The sequence below is a fragment of the Xenopus tropicalis genome, chromosome 5 (genome assembly GCF_000004195.4).
Source record: "Xenopus tropicalis strain Nigerian chromosome 5, UCB_Xtro_10.0, whole genome shotgun sequence".
Lineage (NCBI taxonomy): Eukaryota > Metazoa > Chordata > Amphibia > Anura > Pipidae > Xenopus > Xenopus tropicalis.
Window position 1 is genome coordinate 68,931,494 of NC_030681.2, and position 18,080 is coordinate 68,949,573.

Genomic DNA, 18,080 nt, shown 5'->3' on the forward strand with positions numbered 1-18,080 from the left:
ATTTGTTACCAATGGGTCATGTACCTTTGAGGGTTCTTCTGTATATTCACTGTATTCAGAATTATATAAAATTGGTTGATAAATATTGAAATATGATAATAAAGTGATATATTGAATTTGTAAATAACCTCAGTACAACCCATCACTAAAATATTAATATTTTAAACCAGTTAAAGAGCAGAAGTAAAAACCAAATGACTAATAAAGGTTATTGAGCTTTTCCACAACATAAATATATTTCTTAACAATTAGGAAGATAACTGAATGAAAACTGATTTTATGAGGTATAAATGAGCTTCCTTCTGCAAATGTATTGAACTCCATGGTAGAATAATTTTACATAATAATACCTCTGTACCATTTATATGTAGGAATATGTGCTTTTTGGGTTGTAGTTAATAATGATTTTTTCTTATATTATTATATATTGTTTACCAAGTAGTACTGGAAAATAACTTTATCTCAAGGGCATTTTTTTCTGCATTTGAAGTAATGGAGTCACATTTCTCATGCTTTTTCTTTTAATGTCATTTAGCCCCCTGTAAATTAAATTATTTCCAGTTATTTATAACCATACCTTCAAACATCCAATATGCAGGTTGAAAATGAGACCAGCAGTCGCTTCTTATCCTTTCACATCCCATTTTATTGGAAGCTCTAATAAGCCCAGCACTGAACATATGTATACTATATCATATTCCTTGGAAATAATTAGCTCTTTCATGTATTCCAATCAATTTAAACCCATGAAATCATGTTTTACCCAAAAATCATGTTGCTAATATCTTTGATTTATATGCAGTGAAGATTATATAAAAGACAATCACTAGATTAAAGCTTAACTCCACCTTTACAGAAAATTTAAATTAGTGGTACATTTCTAAAATACTGTGTAGGTTCCCATGTGTTACACTTAGCCCCATTTGTAGTAGACACCACTCTGTGAAATCCCACTCTACAGTCTACCACAACACAAGACAGGCTGGACTCTTGGTAAGAGCAACCAGTTAAGTATATTTGATAAGAAGGACATAATAAAGGTCCTTTCTGTGAAAAAAGTTTTTCCCAATGTTGTATGTCTGTTGTTCCTAACTGGCAAATCTTATCTTGTATCCATGACAGTTCCTCTCTAACCGTATACCATAAACAGGGAATATGTTCTTTTCTGAAGCACATATTCTTTTCTGAAGCAAACGTGTTGTTTCAACTTAGGCCCCAACCATAAAAGGGGCTATTCAAACAGTAATTTGGACAACAAATTACTATATCCCTCCTGGATATTACAATTAGAAGGACAAATCTAACTGACCACTGAAACACTGCCAAATAACATGCCTGTCACTTCCTTCCACTTCTACTACAAGAACTCCCAGACATTTAAGGTGCATTTGGACCATGGTATGCAAGCTAACTGGCATTGCTTATAAACAACTCAGTATAAAAAAAGAACTGTAGGGATTGTTTCTGAAGGTTAAAGGCTGCAGACAACACAAATTAGGAATGAGTTTAGTGATTAATGGACATGGCTGAGTCTTGCTTAATAGTTAGTATGATACTGTGTAATAGGTTACATGTAGTTTACACACAAAAGTGCATTCAAGGTAATAAGACCCTGTATTTAAAGGTAACCACACATGGGCCAAAGATAGCTGGCAACTCAGCAATTTATTGGCCCGTGTATGGGGCACTCAGTTGGTCTCCTGATCAATACCTGGTGTTAAAAATCTATCTGGGTGAGGAGCACATCAGCTCGTTGATGTCCTCGCCCCAAAGGCCTGCCTCCCATAAATGTGATCTGATTGTTTGGGCCAAGGGCCAAACAATCAGATCTACCAGATATCGCCCACCTCAAGGAGAGCATGTTGGGGGAAAGATCCGCTACTTTGGGCAGAAGGACACAGATCCACAGATCTTTCAGTGTATGGCCAGTTAACACTGCAGCCCTTTCCTTCTCAGTCCCTAGTGGTATAGTGGATTACTGTTGCATTATAGTAGGGGGTATAATCCTTCCAAAATACAATGCCTCTCTTCCCTTTCAAACCCTATGCAATAATGGAGGGGTGATGGATATCAATATTCAGGATTTTGAATTCTGAGATAAATATGCCACCACACTTACTTTTAGCAGACAATGCAATATACTACTTATGTTTTTAAAAATATTTTATCTTATGCTCTCTGTGTTCATTACACATTTGTTTTATATATAGCATTAGTTTTTGTTTTACTTTTTATGCTGCCAATGGTGATTTGGTCTCTAGTATTATGAGAGACCCTGGAGCCATAAAAATTGCAAACCTGGCATTTTGTGGGGGGGAAACCCTGCACCTGGTCTGTTTGGTGCCACTTCAAACTGCAGCAACTTTCAGTCATGTGAATATGAGTAAAATTACATAAAAGGCATGTACCTCTTCACAACATTGGTAATCTTTTATGAAAAAACTGCAGGAAGTGAAAGGCTTGATTAATGCTCTTATTCAAAAAATGAATTCACTAAGCTCACCCAAATCCCTGAGTGACAGATATATTATTTGTTTCCATTGTGCATAAAATAAGTATATAATCCATATATGCTCACAAATGTACCTGTTCTCTTGTTCTACTTGCAGATCAAAGTTTCAGTGTCATCTGGAGGTGACTGTATCCGCACATATAAACCTGACATAAAAAAAGGCAGATTTAACACCATCATACTTAATGTGAAAACAGACACACAAGACAATCTATTGTTCTATCTTGGAAGCAAACAGTTTGTAAGTATTTGTCAAGTGACAGCTCTGTCTCTCTCAGTATAAAGTATAGATGTTGCAGAGTGCACTGCCAGCCCCTCCTGCTTTGTAATACCCATTTAGATATTTTTTTTCATTTTATCACTGCCCTAATAATAACTTTGCACATGCTTATTAAAATTATATTGTTTTGTTTCTGTTGCATTATACTATTGTAGCACACAAAATATTTTATATTCAGTATTTTCATTCATTTTAGACTGACTTTTTGGCCATAGAGATGAGAAAAGGAAAAGTCAACTTTTTGTGGGATGTGGGATCTGGTGTTGGCCGAGTTGAATATCCTGAGTTGAACATCAATGATAAGTACTGGTACAGAATTGAGGCTTCACGGTAAGTGAAATATTTTAGGGGTCATTTACAAACAAAAGTGCAGTGTGTGAAGTAAATCGGGTGTTGATTCAAGCATTTTCAGAGTGGGGGTTGCATCGTTTCTGGAGTGCATGTTTAAAACTGCATTTGTATCTGTTCCACTGGCCACCCTCCACTTCCACTCTCTCTTTTTTTTAATGCTTCATATGGAGGTTTAGGAGTAGAGTTAGAGAAGTACTTTGTCTTTAAAGATGCTACCGCATTTCAGAGTAGTGGGGCAAACAGGGAGAAGGTTTTTAAACTCAAATAAAAGAGTTTATTGGTAGGGTACAGCAGAGATAAAAATCTCAGCGGAAATTCAATTTGTACTCTTACAATAATACATTAAAACTAGTGTAATTTACTGCAGATGAAGATGCGTGATACTTCTGTTGTTTCTTTTCTTGATAATATACTATATGCAAATAATATGTTCTGCTGGAAAATTTTATTTTCTGTAAACTCGTCTCGTCTTTATCTCCAATGTAAGTAATCCCAGTCATGGGGGAAATTGATTATCACTATAATCAGCCTCATGCATGGAGAGAGAAATTCCATTAGGATGAATTTATAGAAAGCGGAGTTTCATATTAAGACTCCTAATAGGTTTATTTCTTATGCATTTGGTCACTGCTCAAGCCCGACATGTAGCTTTGTCTCAGACATCTATTTAATATGTTCTAATTTGCAGTAAGGCTTTTAGAAATAACTGCTTGTTTCAGCATTTCATAAGATGAAGTCAAGGTTATTTATGTTTGCTGTAACATTTCTAGGAATGGAATAGATTTGTGTGTCCTCTCTGACAAACTGAGAACACATCATTCTCTTTAAGAAACAACATCATACTGAAATTTGCAATGCAAAATTTAGTTGTCTTTCAGAACTGAATTTCAATAAACCCTTCCTAATGTACAGATAAATCATCTCTCTTTTGTTTTTGTCAAGTTTATTTATAACTTTTCACACTTATACAAATATGAGCTATTTTTCCTGTGTGTGTGTGTGTCTGTCTGTTTTGAGGGCTTTCATTATAGGGACAGCCATGCTAATTTGCTGCTTCCTTGGGAGTATTTCAGTGAGAAAAACGTACAAGAAAGAGATAGAGAACGTACATATTAGAAGAGGATTGCTATTTCCATTCTACATAATACAGCCATGGTTGTTATGCACAGTAGATGTATTTATGATGTAATATATGAATATTTCATTTTTTATGGGGCTTATGTTTGTCCTTTCAGTTCTTCACTTAAAAGGGTAGTTCACCTTCACAAAACTTCAGGGTTCATTTACTAACATTGGTTGCTATTAGCAGCTTCACTTGGGCTATTTAGCACTGAACAACAATTAACTTTAAGCACTCTACTACTAATACAATACAAAAGCAAATACCTAATTTGTTGCTATGGGTAACTGCAGTGGTGCAATTTATCATGCTTGTATATCACTCGATTATTGTTTCAAAATAGTACCTAACAAATAATAACTTGTTTTTCCATTTTTCACACATTACATTGAAAAAATTAAACTATTTTCTCTGTCAAAAATGATCAAGTACCCACTTAGTAACTCTTGTCACTAACTTTCTAAACACTTATAATTATACATTAATGTATCAAATTTTAACATATGCTCTGTAATATCCTTAAGTAATGCTTCAGGGGCATTTTTGAGGCTGATGCTGCCCCCCTTACCCCCTCTGTGCTTACCACTTTGGCATCAGATTGAGTCAATGAGGGGCCACATCTAACTGTTCTGCTCAAAAAATGTTTTTTTCCATCCCTGGTAACTGGCCACTCACTGACACCTAAGAAGGCAAGGTTCACACCCTGCCTCATGTAGGGAGCAGCCCTGATCTTAAAAGTCAAGGCACATACTCAGTAAGAAAATATAACTAATTCCTGATTGGATTCAGAATAGGGGGTACTTTTACTCAACTAGTGCTTTAAGTGACCAACTAAAACAAAGTACAGAGCAAAAGGTGTAGTCCATATCTGGGCCAGGGCAGGTGGCTAGTTTGTTGGTTTGACAGGAGTCAAAAACCAGGAAAACAACAGAAAGCTAATGGCAATTTTGAAAGACAATAGGTTGAAATACGAAATTTAGCAACAAATTCTTTCATCTCAAAGGGGGAACACTCTTGCATACACTCTGTAGTGCACTCATATGCCAACACACTAGGACCCAGTGACATACCAGTAAATACTTATATTGCAACAAATTTTGGGAAAATGTCAAGACGTTAATTTAAAAAAATCACAACTTGTTAATGTTAGCTCAGTGGGTAGCACTTCTGCCTTGCAGCACTGGGTTTAATTCCAACATGTGCACTGGAAAGAGTTTATATTTATTCCCCGTGTCTGCATGGGTTTCCGCTGGGGACTCATTTCCTCCCAAGCTCCAAACATATACAGGCAGGTTAATTGGCTTCTGATTAAATACACCATTGTGTATGTGATAGGGACCTTGGATTGCAAGCTCCACCAGGGCATGGACCAATGTGAACGATATCTGTAAAGTTCACAGTGTAAATGTTGGCACTATATAAATACCAAATAAGTAAATAATATTTGAAAACAATTACATTTGTAGAGGTGAACAATCTTTTTAATACATTCAAACAAAAGTGCATCTATACTATTACGATAGTAATACATACTATAGCATGCAAGAGGTGTTAATCTTGGTTTGATAAAATCTGGTGGGTTTTCTTAGATCAAATATGCATATATCCCATAAAGTTTAAAATAAAATAAATGGCATACTTCCCATAAAGTACTGCATAACTGCATTTTCAGGTGGCATTAACACCCATGTATCATATCATAGCTAGGATATTGTTACGTCTGAGGGAAAAATAATTATTCTAGTCTTCTATTGTTCTTCTTCTCTTATTACAGGTCAGGTATCAATGGTACTATTTCCGTCCAAGCTTTAGATGGTCCCAGAGCCAGCATTGTACCTGGTGTGTACAGTTCCACTTCTCTGCCTGGTTATAGTATTTTGGATGTTGATGCAAATGCCATGCTTTTTGTCGGTGGTCTAACAGAAAAAATCAAGGTAAAGTACTGGGTTGCAGATATATTTCAGTCTAAATTGTAAACCTGGTTAAGGAACAGTAACACCAAAAAATGAAAGTGTATAAAAGTAACTAAAATATAATGTGCTGCTGCCCTGCACTGGTAAAAGTTGTGTGTTTACTTTAGAAAGTCTACTATAATTTATATAAATAAGCTGCTGTGTAGCCATGGAGGCAGCCATTCAAAGGAGAAAAGGCACAGGCACATAGCAGATAACAGATAAAACACTATTGTATTCTACAGAGCTTATCTGTTATCTGCTATGTAACCTGTGCCTTTTCTCCTTTTTTCCATCTTGAATGGCTGCCCCCGGGGCTACACAGCAGCTTATTATATAAATTATAGTAGTGTTACTGTAGCAAACACACCAGTTTTACCAGTGCAGGGCAACAGTGCATTATATTTTTATTACTTTAAAGCGCTTTCATTTTTTAGTGTTACTGTTCCTTTAAACATTTGGCTTTTGTGGGAAAGAAGGGACTGCATTGTTTAAAATCACCATTTTTAACTTGAGTTCTGACAATTATATTACATTTCTAGGGCCAATTGTGTACAATATGAAAGCTTAGATATTTCAGCAGGAAAAACAAAGCATAAGAAGAGTTTTTGATTTTTATAAATTTAAGATAGAATAATAAACTCACAATAGCATATACAGTAATCAGTCCACAAGCCAGTTAAGATAGGCCCTTTAGTGGGTCAATAAGTTTCAGATTATCTTCTGGCATATTTTGGAGACAAGAGTGACCCTAATGCAGTCCTTCACTTGGGCCTTCCAAAGTGCTGACAGTTTTAATACCTCTAACAATTACTATCACAGAAACCTGATGCTGTTAAAATCACCACATTCTCTGGCTGCATGGGAGAAACATTTCTGGATGGCAAACCTATTGGATTATGGAATTACCGGGACAGAGAGGGTGACTGCAAAGGATGCTCCATCAGGTACAGAAAGAAATACTAACCATGAATAATGTTTTGTAAAATGACTAGCAGATACATAGTTACATAGTTACATAGTTACATAGGGTTGAAAAAAGACCAGTGTCCATCAAGTTCAACCCATCCAAGTAAAACCAGCACACCTAACCCACACCTACCAATCTATACACTCACATACATAAACTATAAATACAACCACTAGTACTAACTGTAGATATTAGTATCACAATAGCCTTGGATATTCTGATTGATCAAGAACTCATCCAGGCCCCTCTTAAAGGCATTAACAGAATCTGCCATTACCACATCTCTAGGAAGGGCATTCCACAACCTCACTGCCCTCACTGTGAAAAACCACCTACGCTGCTTCAAATGGAAGCTCCTTTCCTCTAATCTAAAGGGGTGACCTCTGGTGCGTTGATTGTTTTTATGGGAAAAAAGAACATCCCCCATCTGCCTATAATCCCCTCTAATGTACTTGTACAGAGTAATCATGTCCCCTCGCAAGTGCCTCTTTTCCAGAGAAAACAACCCCAACCTCGACAGTCTCACCTCATAGTTTAAATCTTCCATCCCCTTAACCAGTTTAGTTGCACGTCTCTGCACTCTCTCCAGCTCATTAATATCCCTCTTAAGGACTGGAGCCCAAAACTGCACTGCATACTCAAGGTGAGGCCTTACCAGGGACCTATAAAGGGGCAAAATTATGTTCTCATCCCTTGAGTCAATGCCCTTTTTTATACAAGACAGCACTTTATTTGCTTTAGTAGCCACAGAATGACACTGCCTGGCATTAGACAACTTGTTATCAACAAAAACCCCTAGATCCTTCTCCATTAAGGATGCCCCCAACACACTACCATTCAGTAGATAGTTTGCGTTTATATTATTTCTACCAAAGTGCATAACTTTGCACTTATCAACATTGAACCTCATTTTCCAGTTTGCTGCCCAGTTATCTAATTTTGTCAAATCGCTCTGCAAAGCGGCAGCATCCTGCATGGAACTTATAGTTTTGCACAATTTAGTGTCATCAGCAAAAATAGAAACAGTACTGTCTATGCCCACCTCCAGGTCATTAATAAACAAGTTAAAAAGCAAAGGCCCAAGGACTGACCCCTGCGGTACTCCACTAACCACACTGGTCCAATTAGAAAATGTTCCATTTACAACCACTCTTTGTACTCTATCCTTCAGCCAGTTCTCTATCCAATTACAAATATTATGTTCTAGGCCAATATTCCTTAATTTGATCATTAACCTTCTGTGAGGTACTGTATCAAACGCTTTAGCAAAGTCCAAGTAGATGACATCAACTGCCATTCCAGCATCAAGGTTCCTGCTCACCTCCTCATAAAAGGCAACTAAATTAGTCTGGCAAGATCTGTTACGCATAAAACCATGCTGGCACAAACTAATAGTATTGTGAACTGCAATGTATTCAAGTACCCTATCCCTTATTACCCCTTCCAAAAGTTTTCCTACTACTGATGTCAGACTAACAGGCCTATAGTTTTCAGGCTGAGAACGGGATCCCTTTTTAAATAACGGCACCACATTAGCAATCCGCCAGTCTCTTGGCACCATGCCAGACCTCAATGAATCCTGAAAAATTAAGTGAAGAGGCTTGGCAATCACAGCGCTCAGCTCATTTAATACCCTGGGATGAATCCCATCCGGCCCTGGACCTTTGTTTACCTTTACATGTTCAAGTCTCTTTTGAATTTCCTCCCGAGTGACCCACGCGCCAGTAGCTAAATTACTAGAACTGGGCATATTACAAGGGAAGCCTTCATTATCTGGCTCCTCAGATGTATAGACAGATGAAAAATAAGAGTTCAAAATTTCAGCTTTTTCCCCGTTCTCATCAACCAACTTACCCCCCGTGATAATAAAGTTCCCACCCCTTCTTGCTTCATTTTTTTTACTATTCACATAATTAAAAAATAATTTAGGATTCTTTTTACTCCTAGCAGCAATATCCCTTTCCATTTCTATTTTAGCTTGCTTGATAGCTTTTTTGCATGCTTTATTTGCTTCCTTGTACCTGATGAAAGTTTCCGCTGTCCCAGCTAACTTGAATGCTTTAAAAGCACGTTTTTTCTTACCAACTTCGACAATAACACTTTTATTCAGCCATAAAGGTTTTGCTTTGCGATGCCTCTCCTTGCTTACAAGGGGGATATACTGTTGTGTATACCTACAAAGCAATGTTTTAAAGATGTTCCATTTTCCTTCTGTGTCTAACCCCATGAAAAGCCTTTCCCAGTTGACACATTGCAGAGATGCCCTTATACTGGCAAAGTCTGCACGTCTAAAATTGAGCGTTTTAGTTACTCCCTTATAGAGCTGTCTCTGCAGCATTATCCCAAAGGAGACCATGTTGTGATCACTGTTCCCCAAATGCTCACCCACACAAATGTTAGAGATAAGTTCATTATTATTAGAAATCACCAGGTCCAAAATAGCGTCATTCCTAGTGGGTTCTTGAACTGCCTGAAATAAAAAGTTGTCATTTAGCATATTTACAAACCTACTAGCTTTTTCTGACTTAGCCACCCCATTACTCCAGTCAATGTCCGGATAATTTAAGTCCCCCATAACAACAACTTGACCCAGTTTTGAAGCCTCCTCCATTTGCAACAATAGCTGGGCCTCATCCCCCTCATCTATACGGGGATACAAGAATGGTCATTGAAGTATAGGTTTTCCTGTTTAGCTTTTGCATAAGATCTTCTAAGTCTCTCTAACTTGTACTTTATACAAATGAAATTCTGGAAAGGTTTTAAGATGCTGAATGGATTTAATGGAGATTTAAACTTAAAGGAGAACTAATGCTTAACAAAGAAGTAGGCTATAAATTCTGTTTATTATGTTTCAAGGTTCTGTACCAGCCCATAACAACCACAGCCCTTTAGTAATGAAGATCTGTACCCCTGAATATGCCCACAGTAGCTCCCCATCTAACTCACAATATATTGTATATTATATATATATTTACAGTGAGTATATTATTAAGGCTGATTATTAATTAATTCAGATTGCCATTACATTGCAGCTCAGAAACCAATGCTGCTTGTATCAGACTTTAATAATCAGCCCTGTAGAATCAGCTTATATGGCAGGCAAACCTCATTTTCTGCTTGAGAATTTGTGAAGGCCCCAAAACTTAGTCTCTGTAGCTGCCCAGAGCATGCTGTGCATCTGTGTGTCACTGCGTGACTCCTAACAAAATCCAAGATGGTAACCCCTGTGCTCAACTTTGATTCTGAAAATGTACGCTCGTTCAGTAAGTTTAGTATATAGCTCCATGAGTTCTCTATTAACCGTGATTTTATTTATAGCCCACAGATTGCAGACAGCGAGGGGACAGTACAGTTTGATGGAGAAGGATATGCCTTGGTCAACCGTCCCATCCGATGGAATCCCAATATTTCAACAATCATGTTCAAGTTCAAAACTTTTTCTTCAAATGCACTTCTTATGTACCTGGCAACAAATGACTTGGTAGGGTAACAGCTCTAACATAACTATTTATAGCTAATGCCTACACATTACAAAAGGTAGTCAGCTCTATTTTCAAGTGCATATTGGCACAGCCAATAAGACTTTAAGGGGACCCTTAGAAATAATTCCAAATACAAATCACCTGCCCTGCCTCTATGCCTCAGGCATAGCAATATATAATTGACAGCTAAGATTTGTAAATACCTTTTATAACAAGTATGGAAAAAAAAGAATTTTGGTTTCATGTTTAATTTGAAAAGGACTGTGGCAGGTCACATTTAAGGATCAAGTAATGTAAAATAAATAAATATATTTGTTATCTCTGCATTCAGTTTCAGGTTTCTATAAGATGCTATTGTTCACTTGCCTGTCTGGCCTTGTTATGTCCCCACTAATTGTATAATCAGGGCATAAGGCAGAAAGTGGCATGGTCTGATGTCACCAGTCAGAACACATTAAACTTACTGTAGTACCATACAGTATACTTACCTAGATATTTAGGTTCACACATAGCATGTAAGCTGGATAATGGTGGTGTTTAACTGTTTAGTTCTCATGTATGAAGTAGCCTAAACTGCTAAGAATCTTGTACATGTTCCTCAATGTGTGACAAGCTTTATTTTAAAGTTAGAAGGCCCTTGAGCAATGATATTTACCAATTAACAGTTAGTCTACTATATGTATAAGTGTAATACAGTATACATTGCTTGTCAAAAAGCACAGTGAGACTGTTTGCTTAGAGAAGTGTTTCTTGCAAAAGTGGTATTTGGTATGCAAAATAAAATATTAACTAAAGCAAATGTAAAATAGCCAGCATTTCCATAAGCATTGACAGAGAATCCTGTACAGTTTATTCCTTTCATGGCTTTGAGACCCGACTTATTCTATTTATTCTGTTGCTTAACATCATACTAATGCTGCAGACAACTACTGAGATATTGTGTACAGCCCCTGTCTCTGAATGCTTCATAATTAAATGTAGCAGCATTGGACATCATTATTATAATGAATGCATTTTGGGTTTCTCATTAGAACCTTTGCAGCATAAAACCGATCTTTTCTGTCACCTGCCATGAGAGAAAAACAACAAGCTGATTGTTATGTGAGATGTGCTATTTCTCAACAGCATAGAATGCAGTAAGGGACCTGAAAAGACATTTGTACTAAAGCAAAAAAATCTTCAACTTTTCGTTTTCAACAGAAAGATTTTATGAGTGTGGAGATGACTGATGGGCGTATAAAAGTTAGCTATGATCTGGGGTCAGGCACTGCCTTTTCAGTTAGTGACAGAAATCACAATGATGGAAAATGGAAGTCCTTTACCCTCTCTAGGATACAGAAACAAGGTAGGCGATTGAACGCATGCATAAACACTGTGTTTTTTTTAACTGTGTTAATTAGATTTTTAGTGTTTAAGATATATCATTTAATAGGTAATTAAAAAGATAGATTTTTCAAGTAAAAATAAGTGAGAGGTCTAATGCATCATATATGCTAGTACACAGTACTAGCATAGATATGATATACTGACAGGATATACTGTCAGTAGTCTGTATTCCATGAGCACTCTAAAACAAATGCAAGCTTTTGCATATAGTTATGGGTTATTTATAATATAACCTCACCATTCTTGCTCAGTCTACGTCAGCAATATAAACAACCTGATTTTTGCATGGAAATTCATACTCCGTTTAAATGTAGAAAGTTGCATACAGAGGTGTTTCTCTAACTGGCTTATATTTCATAACAAAGTATATTTAAGTAAAATGAGCGGCACATCTGAAATGATGTACATTGCATTGTGGCACACTATTGATGATTTTTTCAATATTTGTTAGCCAATGTGTCAGTTGTGGATCTAGAGACCAATGAAGTGGACAAACTAACAATTATGTCAACTGGAAGCAACTATGGCCTTAATCTAAAATCAGATGAGAAGATTTACTTTGGAGGTCTACCAGTACTGAGGAGCTTAAGGTAAATATTTTTTTTTCATAAGATTTTTTTATAAGATTTTAAAGGGACTACATACACCTTTCTAATTATAATAAATAGTGTTAGCGTTAAAATGCATTTTAGCTTATTACTCTTATGTAAAATATATACAGTATTATCTGTTTCATTTCAGTAGTACACTGTCGATGGATTAGGGATTTTATTTCCACTCACTTTTGAATAATGAAGGATGTAGATGTAGAGTGCAACAAAATTATTATTTCTTTTTAATAAAAACATTGCAGATTTAAGGTGGGAAAGTAAAAAAGAAACCCAATACCTTTTGCACTTTTAATTTAAAATATAACAACATTTTCTATGAAAGCACATTTTTATTTCCATTTTGTAAATGGGTGTATATTGTACCTTCATTAAAATCGGAAACTGAAAATATATCTAAGCAATTAAAATTTTAGAAAGGAAACAACAGTGACCCAATTTTAAAGCCGACCAATCTGAACAATCCTATAACATCACAAAAGTATTTTTACTCTCTTATCATGCCACACCTGAACTCTCATACTGTTACTCTCAGTTACTTGTCATGGCTACTACTGATCATTTGCTGATGATTGTCTCTACGACAATTCACAGTACTGTCTATGGCAGGGGATTTTCTGGCGTTTAGTAGCTGTGACAAGTAGCTCTGTGTGTCTTCACCCTTAGGGGCATATTTATTATGCTGTGTAAAAAACGGCGAGAAAATTCGCCACACATTGCCAGGCTTCGCCGTGTAAAAATGGCGTAAAAGCAGCGTAAAATCGGCGTAATTGTTTTACGCGTTTTTTCTTCCACCGGAACTTATGGAAAATAATGGCGTAATATCCGGCGTTCAGATGGCGATCTTTTCCATTTATTTTACACAGCTTTTTACTCCGTTTTTTCGGCGAATTCGTTTTACACAGCATAATAAATACGCCTCTTAATGTATACTGCTGCCAGGCTCATACACTTTAGCAACTGTTTCTTTTCATGCCACTCTGCCAGTCCCTGCACTGGGTTCCGCTACCATTCAGAATAAAATTCAAACTAATGACCTTCACATTTAAAGTAGTTTATAACTCTGGCCCACCCTTAATTTGTGAACATATCTCCAGATACTCACCCAGCCCCTGGTTACACTCAAGACTTTGCAATAGCGGGTATTTACTAATACAGGTATGGGATCTGTTATACAGAATGCTGGGGTCTTCCAGATAAGGGATCTTTCCATAGTTCGGATCTCCATGCATTAAGTTTACTACAAAATCAATGAAACATTAAATAAACCCAATAGGGTTTTCTTCCATCCAATAAGGATTAATTATCTCTTAGTTGAGATAAAGTACAAGGTACTGTATTAATACTACAGAGAAAAAAGAAATATTTTCTAAAAATTAGAATCATTTGTTTAAAATGGAGTCTATGGGAGATGGCAGTTTTGTAATTCAGAGCTTTTTGGATAATGGGTTTACAGATAATGGATCTTATATCTCTGCTCAGTTTTCGGTTTGGGTTTTTTTGTTGCTGAAAAGTTTCTTGCAAAAAATAGCCTGCGATTTTTCGTGATTTATTGTGCAACAAGCTCTTTTGTATACAGAAGGCTACAGAATGTTTTGGTGCTTTATAAATACTAGTTAATAACTATAATAATAATAAATGTGTAATATAAATAAATGTATATAATAAAGGTATAACATTTGGTCAACCAGTGACCCAGATGAACCAGGGTCAATTAACCCAGGTTATTTAAAGAGTGAACTTGATGGACTTTTATCTTTTTTAAACCTAAATTAGCTATGTACAGTGGTGTGAAAAACTATTTGCCCCCTTCCTGATTTCTTATTCTTTTGCATGTTTGTCACACTTGTCACAGTTTTTAAATGAAGGTTTACGTTATTAAGGGAGAAAAAAAACTCCAAATCTACATGGCCCTGTGTGAAAAAGTGATTGCCCCCCTTGTTAAAAAATAACTTAACTGTGGTTTATCTATTTCAATTTTCAATTTCAATATCAATTTCTGAAGTCACCCCCAGGCCTGATTACTGCCACACCTGTTTCAATCAAGAAATCACTTAAATAGGAGCTACCTGACACAGAGAAGTAGCCCAAAAGCCCCTCAAAAGCTAGACATCATGCCAAGATCCAAAGAAATTGAGGAACAAATGAGAACAAAAGTAATTGAGATCTATCAGTCTGGTAAAGGTTATAAAGCCATTTCTAAAGCTTTGGGACTCCAGCGAACCACAGTGAGAGCCATTATCCACAAATGGCAAAAACATGGAACAGTGGTGAACCTTCCCAGGAGTGGCCGGCCGACCAAAATAACCCCAAGAGCGCAGAGACAACTCATCCGAGAGGCCACAAAAGACCCCAGGACAACATCTAAAGAACTGCAGGCCTCACTTGCCTCAATTAAGGTCAGTGTTCACGACTCCACCATAAGAAAGAGACTGGGCAAAAACGGCCTGCATGGCAAATTTCCAAGGCGCAAACCACTTTTAAGCAAAAAGAACATTATGGCTCGTCTCAATTTTGCTAAAAAACATCTCAATGATTGCCAAGACTTTTGGGAAAAGATCTTGTGGACCGACGAGACAAAAGTTGAACTTTTTGGAAGGTGCGTGTCCCGTTACATCTGGCGTAAAAGTAACACAGCATTTCAGAAAAAGAACATCATACCAACAGTAAAATATGGTGGTGGTAGTGTGATGGTCTGGGGTTGTTTTGCTGCTTCAGGACCTGGAAGGCTTGCTGTGATAGATGGAACCATGAATTCTACTGTCTACCAAAAAATCCTGAAGGAGAATGTCCGGCCATCTGTTCGTCAACTCAAGCTGAAGCGATCTTGGGTGCTGCAGCAGGACAATGACCCAAAACACACCAGCAAATCCACCTCTGAATGGCTGAAGAAAAACAAAATGAAGACTTTGGAGTGGCCTAGTCAAAGTCCTGACCTGAATCCTATTGAGATGTTGTGGCATGATCTTAAAAAGGCGGTTCATGCTAGAAAACCCTCAAATAAAGCTGAATTACAACAATTCTGCAAAGATGAGTGGGCCAAAATTCCTCCAGAGCGCTGTAAAAGACTTGTTGCAAGTTATCGCAAACGCTTGATTGCAGTTATTGCTGCTAAGGGTGGCCCAACCAGTTATTAGGTTCAGGGGGCAATTACTTTTTCACACAGGGCCATGTAGGTTTGGATTTTTTTTCTCCCTAAATAATAAAAACCCTCATTTGTGTATGATTGAGACAAAAATGTTGTAACACAATATCTATTTGGTCTTAAGTTTGTGATAGTAGTGGTTTGAATACCATTAGTCGTGTGCCAGAGCCCTTATGGGGTAAAAAAAAATAAGTCTAGTAAACCATACAACCAAATATTTACTTTAAAGTAAGTGATCAATAAATGCTGAGTGCTGATTGGTTGCTGTGGTTTACCCAACCTGGTGCAACTTGTATTACATTACCCTACATACAGTAAGTACCTTGTGTTTTGTCATTAAATTTAGTTCTGTCATTATCAACAATTTTGTGTCTACTTCTCTTTTATGTTTTTTAAGAGACTGTTTGCACTCAGGTGTTGAGTAAACAACCCCCAACTTCAAAACAATTGGTTGTATGGTAAATTAAACTAAATGGTTATGTTTTGTTTGGAGTCCCTGCTCTTTCATCATACAGCTTTACACATTAGTGGGCCATGGTGGTCCTCATAAGAACAAAAAACAACAGCTTTTTTTTGTTGAACTACAATCTGTTAATGACTGATTTGCAGAAGGCATTTTAATTAACTTTGTAAAATGCTCCTAAAATGTATCTGCCCTGATGTGTTAATCCTTAATGCTTTCTTTTTCTTTTGTTATTTTGTTTTTCTTTTCTAATGGAACACTTGACCTTTAAAGCTCAATGCTTTAAAGCAAGTTTTTGTTAATATAACAGTTCACATTTTTTCCATTCTACAGGGCAAACAATAAAAGTTGTTGCAAAAAGCATGTTGTGTTGCATTTAACACTGCTTTTGTGATTCGGAAATAATATTTTTTTTCAAAGGAAATACAACTGCAACAACAAAAGGCTGCACAAAATAAAACTTGCTACATCTCAGAAGGCATGGTGGCCTATTTATCAAAATTCCAATTTGTACATTTTCAAGTTTCTGCTTAATTAAAAAAAACTCACCAAACTCAAATGTGTTTATTTATTATAAAACTAGAATTTCAAAAACTAAGGGGCAGATTTATCAAAGTGTGAAATTAGCGCTCACCACAGAAAAACACACCCACTTTCTATTCATTCCTATGGGATTTATAGAAGCATATTTATCAAGTGGTGAACCTTAAATTTCATTGATAAATACACTTCTAAAATTCCTACAGAAATGAAGAGAGAGTGGGTGAGGATTTTTTGCAGTAAGCTCTTAATTCACACTTTGATAAATGTGCTACTTAAACACAGCCCAATCATGTTTTACTCATCATTTTCAATATGTCTGCCAACTTTAAAAAATACTCCCGCCGGATGCTTCCACCTAGGAACTCACCCCGGTCCACGCGTAGGGCCCCTTCACTGGGAACACTCCCAGGTGCTGACTTGGCTCCCCTTACTACACACTACAGGTCCTTAACTCCAGCCATGAGTGCTGGGGGGTCTTAACCCCTCTCTCTCCTGTTGGGGCTATCACTGCCCGTTCTCTCTAGCCTGCCTGTCACTTCTAGAGTGACCTATTACAGTACCTCCTGTACTAGAACACAAGCCTGTTATACGCTTCTTTACAAGAAGCAGTCCCAGGACGAAGACCTGCACAAAATGGGTGTCAGCCCTTTTTATACTTTTAGCACAGCGACATCTAGTGGTTGCTGTTAACTTGCAGGGAAACTCCCTTTTCACACATAAACACCCAGGACCACCTTTAGGTGTCCAAATCTCATAAGGCCACCCTCATGGTGCCTGTCTAAAGGGGAACTAATCCTGGAGGGGCCCAATTCTTTGGGGTCCCTACAAAAGCTTGATAGGGGCCTTTTCAATATTTACATCATCTGGAGTGTTAGTTCTGTTAGCCTGCACTTATGGAGAGAAAAACAATTTTTTGATGCTAGGTACTCTTTAGTATGTGTGTTGTCAAATGCATCTCAGATTTTACACGGTCAGACAGATACCACTTTAAATATCAATTACATTGACAATAAATGTAAAGCCATTGAAAATGTGTAATACCTATTAAAACATTAGACTATATTTCCTTTTATCATGCAAACAGTTTTGTGGTGGATAACACTATTTAAGTCACAGAAATGGAAAGTGCACTTAATGTGGATATGGATATGTATGATTAAATATGGATATGGATAAATAGGAATCTTTTTAACTATACATATTTGTTCTTGTAACTCATTTTTTACATTTGCAATTAAAACATATGACATAGATTTTTAGATGCACTG

General features: G+C 36.9%; 1 protein-coding gene across 9 annotated transcripts in view; it reads left to right on the top strand.

The window, feature by feature from the left end:
* Positions 1 to 18,080, top strand: part of lama2 (laminin subunit alpha 2) — a 337,794-nt gene that overhangs the window by 296,854 nt on the left and 22,860 nt on the right. For all 9 annotated transcript variants that reach the window (XM_018094209.2, XM_018094212.2, XM_018094210.2 and 6 more), the window contains 7 exons: positions 2,610 to 2,753; positions 2,989 to 3,122; positions 6,038 to 6,197; positions 7,038 to 7,162; positions 10,504 to 10,666; positions 11,868 to 12,012; positions 12,505 to 12,643. In XM_018094209.2, coding sequence (XP_017949698.2) covers positions 2,610 to 2,753; positions 2,989 to 3,122; positions 6,038 to 6,197; positions 7,038 to 7,162; positions 10,504 to 10,666; positions 11,868 to 12,012; positions 12,505 to 12,643 — 1,010 coding nt within the window. The remainder of the gene's footprint in view (positions 1 to 2,609; positions 2,754 to 2,988; positions 3,123 to 6,037; positions 6,198 to 7,037; positions 7,163 to 10,503; positions 10,667 to 11,867; positions 12,013 to 12,504; positions 12,644 to 18,080) is intronic.